The sequence below is a fragment of the Prionailurus viverrinus genome, chromosome D1 (assembly GCF_022837055.1).
Source record: "Prionailurus viverrinus isolate Anna chromosome D1, UM_Priviv_1.0, whole genome shotgun sequence".
Lineage (NCBI taxonomy): Eukaryota > Metazoa > Chordata > Mammalia > Carnivora > Felidae > Prionailurus > Prionailurus viverrinus.
This window is the reverse complement of record NC_062570.1, coordinates 113,363,057-113,376,242: the sequence shown is the minus strand read 5'-3', so window position 1 is coordinate 113,376,242 and position 13,186 is coordinate 113,363,057. Positions and strand designations below refer to the sequence as shown.

The window sequence follows — 13,186 nt, the reverse complement described above, 5'->3', positions numbered from 1 at the left end:
TCCTCATCCCTTCTCCCCTCCATCCCCCTCCCCCTCCCTCTTTCCTTCCCCTCCTCCCTCCATCCTCCCTCCATCCCTCTGCCTCCTCCCTCCCTCCTTCCTTCCTTCCCTCCTCCTTCCCTCCTTCCTCCCTCCCTTCCTTCTTTCCTTCTTCCTCCCTCTTTCCCCCTCCCTGCCTTCCCTCCTTCCTTTTACCCTCCCCACCTCCTTCCCTTCCTCCTCCTTTCCATTCTTCCTCCCTCCCCCCTTCCTTCCTCCTTCCTTTCTCCCTCCCTTCCTTCCTTCCCTCCCTCCTTGCTCAGGCACATGGCTCTGGGCCCAAAGCACCATCAGAAACAAATGACAATATTTTTCAGGTCAGGCCGGGAACCAGGTGCTGTCATGCAGGTCACTGCCCCTGCCCCTTCGGGGTGTGAGAGACCAAAAAGGGATCTCCTGGCTCAGGAGGGCAGTGGCTGAGGAGGTTTGCACAGGAAGACAGAGGAGACAGACACTTGCCTTTGTCTCAGCCCACGGCTAGACTCCCACGGGGACTGGAGCCAGGCAACCTGTGGGTCGACCTGTCAGAGTCCCTGCCTGCGGGGAGCGCTTCCCGGGAGAAGGGCACCTGACCCACCTGGCTCAGTCCCTGGCCGGCAGCTGGCAGGTGGACTCCCTCTGGCCCCTGGAGTCCCTGGCTCTGACACCACCACCAGTTTTCAGGACCAGGAGTGAAGGGTCGGGTCAGGTAATAAAACCCACGTGACCATCAAAGCAGAAACCCCCAAGCTGTGAGCTGGAGGGGGGGGGGTCCCTCCCACCAGAGGGCCGGTTAGGTCTCCCGAGCCTGGGTCCGGGAGGGCCACCGGGTGGGGTCAGCACCAGCAGCCAAGGGATGGAGATTCCAAACCACCCTGGGCTCCACAGACCCAAGGAACGCCGAGCCAGACAGGGCCCTCAGGAGCCTCACTCTTCTTTCCTAGAGGGGAGACCGAGGCTCAGAACGGGGAGGGGGCTCGTGTCTTGCTTCCCTTGCCATGGAGGGGCCCCACCCCAGGGAAAGACCAGCAAAGAGGGGGGAGCCCGGCATGGAAAACAGTCAGGAAGACGGCCCAGTGCTGGGCACGACCCCACCCCACCCCTGCTGCTTCCCTGCCCCCACTCCCCACCCCCAGTGAGTTGGGTTGGGCCCCTGGGGTCCCTGAGGTGGGGTTAGAAAACTCGAGGCCTGTTCTCCTACATCAGCCAGGGAGCCAGCTGCCGTGACCCCAGCCCTGTCCACGGGTCCTCAAGACCACCTGACGATGCCTCGTGCCCCCCAAGAGCTCCTGTGGGAAGTAGGCACAGGGATGATCTGTGTCCACACAAGGACCACTAACATGACCCCACTGTGCTCCTGAGGGCCCACTGGCGTGGCTGAGCAGTCGGCCACCAGTTGTCCGTGGACGTGCCTCCCGCCGTCTGCGTGTGACGGCCTGTGTGGCCGTTCCATTGTTTACTACGAGTGCGGTCACCAAAAATGGACCAGTGGCTCAAAGAGGTTCAGAAAAGCAGCAACGTGGTGCCATGCCGAGAGCCCAGGGCAGCCGCGGGATGACCTCTAGCATGGACTGTCCGCCATGTGCCACAGAAGCAGCCAGAGAGGCGTGAGGCCCTCCGGGTGGTGGTGACGTCACTGGACGGGTCCCCTGCGCAGGGAGGTCTCGGGACACCCGGAACGCGTGAGGTCAGCAGTAAGGGCCTTCCTCGGAAGCCAACAGTGTTCTTCTGGAATGAGGGGAAAGGCACGCGTCTGGGATGAAGCTGGCAGGGAAGGGACCGCCTCCGCCTTGGCACCGAGGGTCCCCGCCGTACCTGCAGGAACGACGCTGCTCCCATTACAAGGAGCGGTTTGCCCGTGGGGGACACGGGCTCCGGGACCCCGTGTAAACAAAAAGATTCAGGGGCACCTGGCTGACTCAGTCGCAAGAGCACGCAACTCTTTTTTTTTTTTTTATGTGTATTCATTTTTGAAAGACAGAGAGAGAGCATGAGCGGAGAGGGGCAGAGAGAGAGGGAGACGCAGAATCCAAAGCGGGCTCCGGGCTCTGAGCTTCAGCACACAGCCCGACGCGGGGCTCAAACTCACAAGCTGTGAGATCACGACCTGAGCCGAAGTCGGACGCTTAACCAAACTGAGCCACCGAGGCGCCCCAATAAATAACTTCTTAAAAACATTTCCAACCGGCTACACAGTTCACGAAAAAGAGAATTATGTAAATGTACGTGTGTGTTTTGTGCGCCATATAAACACACAACCTCTATGTATGCGTTCATCATGAATACTACGTACATGTATTTATATATATACGCACACTTGCCTAAACGTGCCACACGTCCAATAGAGGAAGGCGGCAAGGACTTCTCAGGTGTTGTCCTGGGACCGTCTCAGGGGTCTTGGAGAGGAGGGGTCCACGCTGTCCCGTGCAAGCGCTCCCAGCTCTGCCTCGGGACTAGCCCCAGCTCTGGGGTCCGAGCAACACCCCACTGCTGGTGTGCTGTGTGTTCAAAGCCAGGCGTACCCAACGACCCATTTTTCTGCGTGTTACTGGAAACCCATGCCGAAGGAAGATGGCGTTGCTTTCAAGTGAAGCAGTCCTTGTGTCCTGAGTCCTGGAGTAAAGCCCCCAGCACGTGCTGGGTACGGACCGAGCACCAATGGCTCTAGGAAGGGTGCTGCGGCCAAGGCGGCCACAGCTCTCTGGAGAAGCTGGACTGGGGCACCCGCCCTCGCATCCCGGGCCGGCTCAGCTGGATGAGGCAGAAGCGACGGTCAGGCTGGGCTGGTGCAGGCCACGCTCCCCGCCCGGCAGTGGCAGAATCCGGAGGCCCCCAGCCGGCGGCCGGCGGTCCGCGAGGCCGGGCACGGGAGCCACCGGCTTGGAAGCCGACCCTCAACCCCCCATCCCGCCACCCCCGCTGACGCCCCATAAAACGGAGCCAAACTACCCGCCAGCACTTCCCAAATTCCTGACTCATAACATCACAGGGATAAACAAAACCGTTGTTTCGAACCACAAGCGCCGGGATAGGTTTTACTTGGCAGGAGGTCGTTGGAACAGGTGTTCTCAGCGCTCCACCTGACTTCACGCCCCTGGCACCGCACGGAGGGCTCGCGGTCACGCTCCGGGCTGGGAGGCAAACACGCTGAAGCCGCCGGCCCCGAGGAGGAGCCCGCCGCGAGGGCCTGCGGACGACAGCTGAGGTCACAGCAGACGCCACTCGGGCCACCGGGGGCCTTGCTATCCCGTATCTCAGAGAGCGCATCTCAGCCACAAAATCTGGTCTCGACTTCCCCCGGACACTCACTTCAAGGCCTAAATAACGCCGTCTTTCATTTTCGGAATAAGCGACCCGGGCCTTCGTAGGTGTGCGGGCACACGGCTCCAGCCCTGGAGTCTGAGACGGGTCCCCCAGTCTTGATGTGTGTCCTCCATCGTCAACGACAAAATTAAGAATTGCCAGACACGTGTGTCTGTCTATATATGTGTCCCTCTGCGTGTCTGTGTACGTCTCTGTCTGCGTGCGCGTCCCTGTGTGCATGCGCGGGCGTCTCTGTCCACGTCCTTTGCGTGTCCCTGCGTGCGTGCGTGGGCGTCCTGTCCGCGTGAGCGTCCCTGCGTGTCCCTGCGTGCGTGCGTGGGCGTCTCTGTCCGCGTGCGCGTCCCTGCGTGTTCCTGTGTGTGTGCGCCTGTGCGATGCCTCATCAAGGAAGCTCCTGGACACACCCTTCTGGAAGGGAAGGGGCAGGTTGGGAGAATGGGAAGGGGAGCTAAGGTGCAGCTCAGACACACTTCTCAGCCCGTCGCCCCAGAAGCCCTGGAGCTGGGACGGCCCCTCAGAGCGCTCTGTTCAAGGCAAGGGGCCCGGGCTTTGTCCCCCGCGCCCCACCGGTCACTGGAGGGGGGGCCACCTGTGGGAAGGGATCGTGACTCTGGCCGCTGAGAGCAAGCCCCGGAGACACGCCCGTCTGAGCCATCAGCCGCCAAGCCTCCTACAGAGGTCGGTCGATGCCTTTGTCCCACCACGTGCCGCGTGCCGTCCACACTGTGGCTCGTGGACGTGAGCCTTGCTTCCAGAGCCTGGGCCCCCAGACAGTGGGGGGGGGGGGGGGGGGGGGAGAGGGGCCGAGGAAGCTGCATGGGGCTCGTTCTTGAGAAGCTCGGTATCGTTCTCCTGCCTCAAGAAAGCTCAGGGTGACCAATCCCCACGGTGGGGATGAACACATGGCCGTCATGTGCAATGACGCGGTCAGCAGCTGGGTCGCTGTCACGCTAGCCACGCGGAAGGCTCGGTCTGGCCCCGGGGTCTTCCCACTGCTCTGTGCCGCTTGCCCCACCTGCCCGGGTGCTCCCTGCCTCACCAACGGATGCCTTTCAAAGCACACAGGCCACCGAACAGAAGACGACCAGAGAGGACGGAGACCCTGCCTTGCTGAAAGACCCAGACTCCCAGCCCTTAAATGAGACAGTACCGGGCCAGCCCCCGGGGGACACCGAATGCGGTGCCCGGAGAGGAGTCTGCAGAACCACCGGACAACCTGACACGATGCCACCAGGCCCTCGTGTCCTTCCCGGGAGTCCTAGAACAGGGCATTGGGGTCTTCAAAAGAACTGTCTCTGTCAGCGCGGGGCACTTCATGCTGCGTAACGAACGTCTCGGCGGCTTTCACCGCCTGCAGGGGAGAATTTCTCTCTTGCCGTGACAGTCCCACCCTGGTGGCTGTGGCTGGGCCGCACGTCCTCTGTCGGGGCCCTGCAGGTCTCCTGGTGGAGAGAGAAAACGGTGGCGCCACAGGGCAGCTCCTAGCCGCGGCATGTGCCACGCCAACCGTCGCATTGGCCACGGCAAGTCACACGGCCACGCCTGGTCTCAACCTGCGGGAAAAGTCAAATCCCCCCGCGAGGCAGGGCAGCAAATATTTGGACAAGAACGTAATCCACCAGAGCCGACCGGATAAGGAACTGACCAAGCTCAGGCTCCCCAACCCAGCCAGGTCAAGCCAGGGGCCCGCTTCCAGCCACGGCTGTCCGTGTTCATTTTTCACTATGCTTCATCCTCGCTGCATCTAAATTGTAGCAAAGTTTTACGTTTGTTTGTTTTTTTTAATTCACCTAAAAACTGTGGTCCACACGGGGAAGAAGATTTTAAAACGGGGTCCGGGACAGAGACTCTTCGCTGCTGGTGGGAATGCAAGACGGTGCAGCCACTCTGGGGGACAGTTCGTCCTTTTTGTGCAAAACTCAACACACTCTCACCGCACGATCCAGGAGCCACCCTCCTTGGTATGTCCCCGGTGGAGCTAAGAATTTAGGTCCACACCAAAAACCTGCACAGCGTCACGCATAACTGTCCAAAGTCGGAAGCAACCAAGAAGTCCTTCAGGAGGCATGCGGACAAATGGAGTGTGGTCCATCCGGACAGCGGAATGTTATTCAGCGCTGAAAAGAAGTGGGCTCCCCAAGACACGAGAAGACCCGGAGGAAACGCAAACGCGTGTTACTAAGTGAAAGAAGCTGGTCTGAAAAGGCTACACAACGTAGGATTCGACTCTGTCGACGTTCCGGAAAAGGCAGAGCTGGGGAGGCAGTACAGGGATCGGTGGTCGTCGGGGTTTGGACGGAAGGGAGGGATGAGCAGGCTGAGCCCAGAGGATTTGGGGCAGGGAAACGACTCCTCGTGACACCGTGGTGGTGGACACGTGTCGTCACGCGTTTGTCCGAACCCACAGAACGCGCACACCCGAGAGTGAAGTCATAGAAAAACACAGACTTTAGTTAATAATGACATATACTTTTTTTTTTAAGAAACAGTGCTCTCAAGCATGGGGGCGAGCAGCCAGGGCTGTGGGGTCGCCAGTGCTGAGCCGCATCCTGGCCGGTGACCCCAGGCCCTTTGCTTCGCTTCTCTGAACCTGCCGTCTTCACCTGTCACGTGAGTGCTAACACCCCCTTGGCAGGGCTGTTGAGAAAACCAAACCCGTGTCCGCGGGGCCTGGCTGAGACCGGGAATCAGGACAGGGAATGACAAGACTCTGCTCCCCCTTCTCTGAAGAGGCTTCCTCAGCTCTGAGAATGACCCACATGTGCACTTACAGGAACCGGAAACCACAGAGGCCTCCCCCACCTGTGGCCCCCTTGCCCACCCGCAGTCCCTCCCTGCCAGTCCAGCTCCGCTCTCTCGACCCCACCCTCCCACCCCAGCCCCTGCGGCCCATTATTCCATCACCACTCCAGGCCTCTGGGCCTTTGCCTGGCCATTCCCTCTGCCTGGAACTCCTCTCCCCAGTTAATCCTCATGGCTCGTGGCCCCTCACCTCTGTCAAGCTCAGACATCACCTGCTGGGGGGCCGCAGGGGGGCTTCCTGGCACGGCCTGCTTTAAACGGTAAGTGATGAATCACGGAAATCTCCTCCTGAAACCCTAACGCTCTGTGCGTTAACCAACGTTTAAATTTTAAAAAGGAAGGAAAAGTGAAGATTCCATCTTACATTGCATAAAAAATAAGATAAAATGCTCCGTTAAAACAAACAACCCCTTGCCTCTGCCTGGCACACGGGCCCAGCCTCACCTGCTGGTGGCCCTAACCGCCTCCACTGTGGCTCACCTACCGCGTCTGAGCACATGGGCCTCCCCCTGCAGAGGCAGCTCCCGCCAGCAGGGCCTCTGTCCCTCCCAGTCACTGCTGTGGGGCTGGGGCCCCGAGCGGTGTGTAGCAGGCTGGGGGGACTTAGGGCGCGCTGTCCACCCAGTACCTCTGCCTGGATGGCCGCGGTAGCCCCTCCCCCACCCCCGCTTGCCCTCTCCCCCCAGCGGCCTCCGCAGGCCTCACAAAACTGCCCCCAGGGGTGGCACAGCTGAGGTTGAGTCACCGACTCTGGATTTCGGCTCAGGTCAGAGTCCGTGTCTGGCTCGCACTGGGCATGACACCTGCTTGAGATTCTCTCTTTGTCCCCTCTGCCCCCCTCCCTCTCTCTCTCTCTCTCTCATGTATTTAAATAATAAAATAAAATAAAATAAAATAAAATATAATATAAATAATATAATATAATATAATTGCCTTGGGGGCATCTGGGTGGTTCAGTCAGATGAGCGACTGACTGTTGATTTCAGCTCAGGTCAGGATCCCAGGGTCGTGAGATAGAGCCTGAGTCCAGGTGTGGAGGCTGCTTAAGATTCTCTCTCTCTCTCTCTCTCTCTCTCTCTGTCTCTCTCTCTCTGTCTCTCTTTCTCTCCCTCCCTCCCTCCCCCTCTGCCCCTCTCCCTGCCTGCCCCATATATATGAAATAAAATAATTAATATAATATATTGCCTCCGCTGTTGTCAGCCCAGGGCCCTCCACTGCCCACAGACAAACCTAACCTTTGACCCCAGCCCAGCAGACCCAGGAAGGCCCCGAAGACCAGAGGAAAGGGACAGGGAGTGGGGAGGCCCGGCAGGCGCGCCCCAGAAGGCACTCTTACGCGGAATAACGTCTGACCCATGCGTGGGCCCAACACCCAGCAGCAGGCCAGGTGGGCCCAGGCCAGAGACCCCCACACAGCCTCCAGGCCCCGCTCTCCCGCCTCATCCGGCCCCTCCGGCTCAGACACGCTCACCGGGCCTTCTTCACGACCTCTGTCCTCCCCTGGCCTCCAGACCCCGTCCCCGCTGAGCACACGGTGCCCCCCCTCCTTCAGCTTCCCTGAGTGTGCGGCTGATGCTCCCTGCCCGCCACTGCCCGGCCAGTCCCTTCTCAGCCTCTGCCCGGTGGGCCTCCAGCTTAAAGCTCCACAGCCTGTCTTCCCGGCCTGGTCTGTAGGAAGCTACTGTGTGGCTAGAGTCAGGCAGGACCAGTGGGAGCCTGCAGGAGACGCATGGTCCGAGCCCCTACACGCACGGCACACCGACTGCGTGTGCTGGGCACGGCGCACGCCACGGCACGGCGCGCTTTGTGTGTGTGAGCCCGAACTCCTCTCCTGCGGTCCTGGGGCCTGGCTCCTCTCCCCGCCGTGCGCCTGCCTTCCAAGGCACAGGACAGTATGACGGAGCAGTCCCAAGTCCCTCAGCCCCGCCGAGGTCAGTGATCTGTCCTCCCGCAGCTTGCCCCGTGCCTCGGTTTCCTCCTTAGACAGACAGACAGTGGGGTGGGGCCACATTGGGAGGGTCTCGCTGAGGAAGAACCATGCTCAGCCCCTGCCATTAGGGCCCCGAGACCGGATGTCATGCGTGTGGCTGTTAGGATTATTATTATTATTATTATCATGGATCCCCAGGGGAACTGGGATCAGGCCCTGACTGAGGACAGACCCATCCCACATGTGTGCTGACCGCCGACCCGCTCCCCGGGTGCTCTGGGCTTGGGCAGGGCCTGGGGGTCCGGAGAGGAAAGGGCCCATCCTGACAGTAGGGTACATATTCATGCTCCCCGTCAGGAGCACAGATGAGAAAAGAGATCTGGGGCCAACCATCCAAGGCTATTGTTTCCCTAAGATCCTCACATGAGGGTCACAGGGCGCCAAAGGCAGGAAACTGAGGCCCACCGAGGGATGGAAGGGCTTGCCTCCGGCCACGTGTGCCCAGGGTCACGCGTGTGGCTCAAAATCCCACGCTTGCTCCCCGTGGAGGACAACCTCCAGGTATCCGTTACCATCTCCCCCAGAGGTGATGGGGGACCGTCCCCAGAAACAGTATTATTGTTGGTCCGCCCAGCACCGTGCGTTTGAGAAAGCCAGGGAGAGGGAGCGGGGGTCAGGTGGGTCACACTCCTGGGTAGCAGGCCAGGGCTGCGTGCGGAGCAGGGTGGCAGGTCTCCGAAGCAGTCTGCTTGGGGGCTTCCAGGGGTCCCTCCCCCACCAGATTCGGTCATGGGTAGATCGGTGGGGGGATGCTCTCCGCCAGGTCCGCGACCCAGCAGCCCCCACGGACATCTCCTCCACCAGGCTGTGGTCACACGGGTGGGTGTGGGGAAGGCCCCCTCGAAGCCAGGCCCCCGCAGGCCTGATTCCCAGGTTGCGATCGGGCCCATGACGCCATCAGCTGAACGTCGTGGGGTGGGGGGGGGCCTGCTTTCACTGCCCGCGCATCTCGGAGTGATCCGTCCAGCCCCATCTCCCTCCTCCAGGCCCGTTTAGGCACTTGGGGGCAGGTTAATTATGAGTCTGGATGCATCTTGCAAAATGGAAGGTTGGGCCCAGCCTTTGTCCCTGACCCGTGGGGGACGTCAGTGCCGCACCCGGCCCCAAAACGGTTAACTTAAATACACCGCCGGTTCCGCTTTTCTGGGTCCAGGGCACCAGCACAAATCCTGCTAGCCTTCGGTTTGTGCCGCTTTACGTCACCCTTTCCATTGTAAGCCATAATTTTCAGAGGTTTATAGGTCAGCTATAAAAAAATAAAATAAAATAAACCTCCTCTTTTCGACTAAAAGAGAGTACTTGGAAACCAGAAGACTGGTGGGTGCACGCGGGTGTATCCGACTTCGAGTTCCTCGACTCCGAGTTGCTCCACGGAGGCAGCCCACCCCTCCGCACCCCTCCCCACCCCCACCTGGCCCCAGGCGCCTCCCCTTCCCCGGTCCCCCCCCCCCTCGCAGGCCTTCAGGCCGCCCCTCCCCCACTGCTGGCGCGTACCGGCCAGCAACACGTCAGGGCTCCCCTGGCCCGACCCGTGGGGGACCCAGGCCCCACCAAGCTGGGGACCCGGGAGCCGTCGGGGCTCCACCCCGAGTGCCGGCGCCGCAGGAGTCAGGAGGGGGGATGGGCCATGGCCCAGCCCCTGCAAGTGCCCACCTGAGCCCCATGGGGGCTCAGCCCAGCGCAGCTGGGGTGTGGGTGGTTTCCTTGGAGCAAGGGACGCACGGAGCCCGAGAGAGTCTCGGCGCACAGCCCCGCGCGCCTCGAGGGGCGGCGGGGGGCGGTGTGTGTGGGGGGGGGGTGTGCAGCAGAGCGAGGGCGGGGCCGCTCATCCCTAAGTTAGGGGCCTAGAGCAGGTGGTCTTTAGCCAGTCCTGCCAGGAGAAAGTCCCTCTCCCTTTGGAGTGGATGGCCTACAGCGTAGCCTGGCCGCCCCCTCTGTCCGGTGTCCTATCTCCCTAACTTGTGGGGGCGCCAGAGAAGAAAGCTGGGAGGCAGGGTACAAGGACACACGGAGCTGACCTGCGGCATTTTTCGGCCTCTTTATTTGGAACCCGGCGGACGAGGGGCCGGGGCAGTGCTGCAGACGGCTCAGGAACCATGTTAACAGATTTGTCTTCCAGTTTAAAATAGCCATAATAATAAAAGAGACAGAGAAAGCGCGAAGAGAACTGCTAACTAGCTGGGCTTGTTCGGCAGCTACAGCTTGTGAGCGACCCCTCCCCCCCCAGAGTCCGCTATAAAAATAAATTTACATTTGTCGATAACCAGATGCGGGTGGCGTGCCTTTGGCGGAACCAGTAACCGAGCGATCGCGCGGCAAAGCGGCCCGCGCCTCGGCATAAATAGAAAATATAAGTTAGTATAACTTTAAAAACTTTTTGTACAAATATACATGTTTTTTCTTTTTTCCTTTTTTTTTCTTTTTTTCATTTTTTTTTTTTTTTTGCACTGAGTTTCAGCAGAGATTAAACACTTTATATAAATGACTCTTAAAGCTTTACACCTTGGGACCAGTGTACTCCTCGTGCAGAATACATTTAGATATAAAAGACGTTATTAATACATTGCACAGTTGTTTTTTTTTTTTTTAAATTTTAAACATAAAACCGAACGCTGCTCGGTGGCAGCTGCCGGCCGGTTGCTGCTACATGGACGGTCCCAGCCGAGGCCCAGCGCTCCTGTCCTGTCCGCTGCCCAGCGGGCTCCCTCGGGGCTCTTTGGGCGCGAGGCTGCGGGGGAGAGAGGCTCGGTGAGCGACAGCACACAGGGCGACCGCCACGACCCCGCAGGGGCCAGCCCTCCCCGCCCCGCGCGCCCCTGCCGCGCCCACCTCATCGCAGCCGCTTGCGCGGGGTCTGCTCCGCCGAGCCCACGGCCGGAGCGGCGCCAGGGGCGGCGCATCCCGCGGGGACCTCGTTCGACGCCTTGGCCTCGGGCGCGGGTCTCTTGCGCTTGGCGAAGAAATCTGCGGGCGGCAGGCGCGCGCGCAGCCGGTCAGGGCGGGGTCGGCCGGGGAACCCGAGCGGGGGCCGGGACGGGGGAGCGGGCGGGCGGGCGGCCGGCCGGCCAGGGTGGGGGCGCCGTCCCCGCCCGCGCCGAGGTCCGCGGCGGGTCAGCTTTGTTTACGTCGCCGCGCAATGTGCTGTGTAAGCATTTCTCCTTGTCCCGCGGCCAAGCCCCCCGGGGCCGCCGCCGCGCTTAACCCCCTCCGCGCCGCGATCGCCGCGCCCGCCGCGCCCGGGGAGGGGCTCCGGCGGCCGGAGCGGGGACGGCGCGCCCGGGGGCGGGGGGCGGGGGGAGGCCAGGCGCGCGCTCTCCCATCCCTCCCGCGCCCCGCCGCTCGCGAGCACAACAGCGGGGCGGGCCGGGGTGCGGGCGCAGCCGCGCCCTGCGCGCCGCTGGCCCTTTAATGCCACGGGAGGAGGCGGGGACCGAGTGAGGCCCCCGAGGCCGGGGGAGCCCGGCCGGCCGGACAAAGCAGGGCCGGGCCGGGCCGGGGCGGGGCCGCGCGGGACTCACCGGAGATGAGAGGCCCCGGCAGCTTCTTGATCGCGGCGCCTCCCGCGGCAGCGGTGGTGGCAACAGCCGCGGCGGCGGCGGCGGCGGCGGCGGCGGCATTGGTGGCGGCGGCGGCGGCGGCGGCGGCGCCAGCGGCAGCGGCAGTGCCCGGCGCGGGGCGCCCCGAAATCCCTGAGTGCAGCGGCTCGGCTAGGGGCTCCTGGCTGCGCGGCGGCGGGACCGCCTCCTGCTCATCGCTCTCCTGCGGCGCCGCGGCTGGGGCCGGGGCGGGAGCCACCGCCGGGCCGCCGGACGGCGGCGCCGGCGCCTCCCCGAGGCCGTCGAGGGGCTCATCGGCCGGCGGCGCGGGGGGCGGGCTATCGCCTGCGCCCTCCGGGCGGGGCCGGGGCGCCAGGAGCAGGCGGCAGCGCCCCACCTGCACCGTCTCGCGGTAGAAGGCGGGCACGGAGTCGCTGTCCACCTCGGTCCACTGCAGGCGCCCGGGGCCCCGCAGCGGCACGTCCTGCTGGAAGTTGTAGTCCCAGCGGCGCTGGTCCTCGGCGCTCAGCTCGGCCAGGCGGATCTGCAGCTCGCGGCTCAGCTCCTCGTGGTCCACCGGCCCGAAGAGGCTGCGGCAGGCGCTAGTGCGCGCGAACAGGGGGAAGGTGCGGCGGGCGACCAGGCGCTCCATTGCCAATGTGCTGCAGAGACACACGTCGAGCCTGGCCCGGGGCTGCGCGGGCCGGGGCCGCGGGAGAGGAGAGGAGAGGAAGAGGAGGAGAAGGAGGAGGAGGAGGAGGAGGAGGAGGAGGAGGAGGAGGAGAGGAGAGGAGGGCGGAGGCCGGGCGCAAGTGAGACCCCGCGCAGTCGGAGTCTGCATTTGCAAAGGGACGCGGCGGGAGGGCGGGCGCGGCGGCTACCTGGCGGTCGGGCCTCGGGCTGCTCCTGCGTGTCGCTTGCGGTGTCGTCCGGCCGGCGGCCGCGCCCCCTCGGTGCCTGTCCTCGCCCGCTCGGCTCGCTCGGGCCTGGCTGGCACCCACCGAGCGCAGAGCACTTGGCCTGTGGAACGCCCAGCCCTCGCGCGCCCCTTTATACGCGAGGGTCCCAACCCCCCCCGCGCGGGGGCCCCGCCGCGATTAGCATAATGTAGTATTTTCAGTTTCAACAACACGGAGGCGATTGGCCCGCGCCGCTCTGCCCCCGCCCCGCTGGCGGGCCCGGCCCCCGCGTGCCGCCCATTGGCCGCGTGCACACACCCACCCGAGGGCGGGGCGGGGCGCGCGGGCCGATTGGCGGGGCGCGGGCCGCGCGCGGCGGCGGGCGGGGGGCGGTGAGAGGGGCGGGGCCCGAGTTAAAGGGCGCTGCGGGCGGTAACGTGACACCGCGGCGCCCCGCCCCCTCGCCCCATCCCCCCCCCCCCCACCAGCACCACCGCCACCCCCACTCCCGCCCCCCTCCGGCTCCTTTGTCTGCCGGCGGGGGCTGCGAGGCGGCGGCGGCGGCGGCGGCGGCGCGGGCGCCCCCTCGGCCGGCGCGCCCTCCTCGGCGCGGCGGG

At 63.3% G+C, this 13,186-nt stretch overlaps 1 protein-coding gene across 1 annotated transcript; it reads right to left on the bottom strand.

The window, feature by feature from the left end:
* Positions 1-10,157: 10,157 nt before the first annotated feature.
* CDKN1C (cyclin dependent kinase inhibitor 1C) lies at positions 10,158-12,686 on the bottom strand. Its single transcript, XM_047878569.1, is given in 5 exon segments — positions 10,158-10,765; positions 10,767-10,862; positions 10,964-11,098; positions 12,068-12,332; positions 12,552-12,686. Coding segments are annotated over 4 exon segments (531 nt in total). The 5' UTR covers positions 12,323-12,332; positions 12,552-12,686; the 3' UTR covers positions 10,158-10,720.
* Between the last annotated feature and the right edge of the window lie 500 nt (positions 12,687-13,186).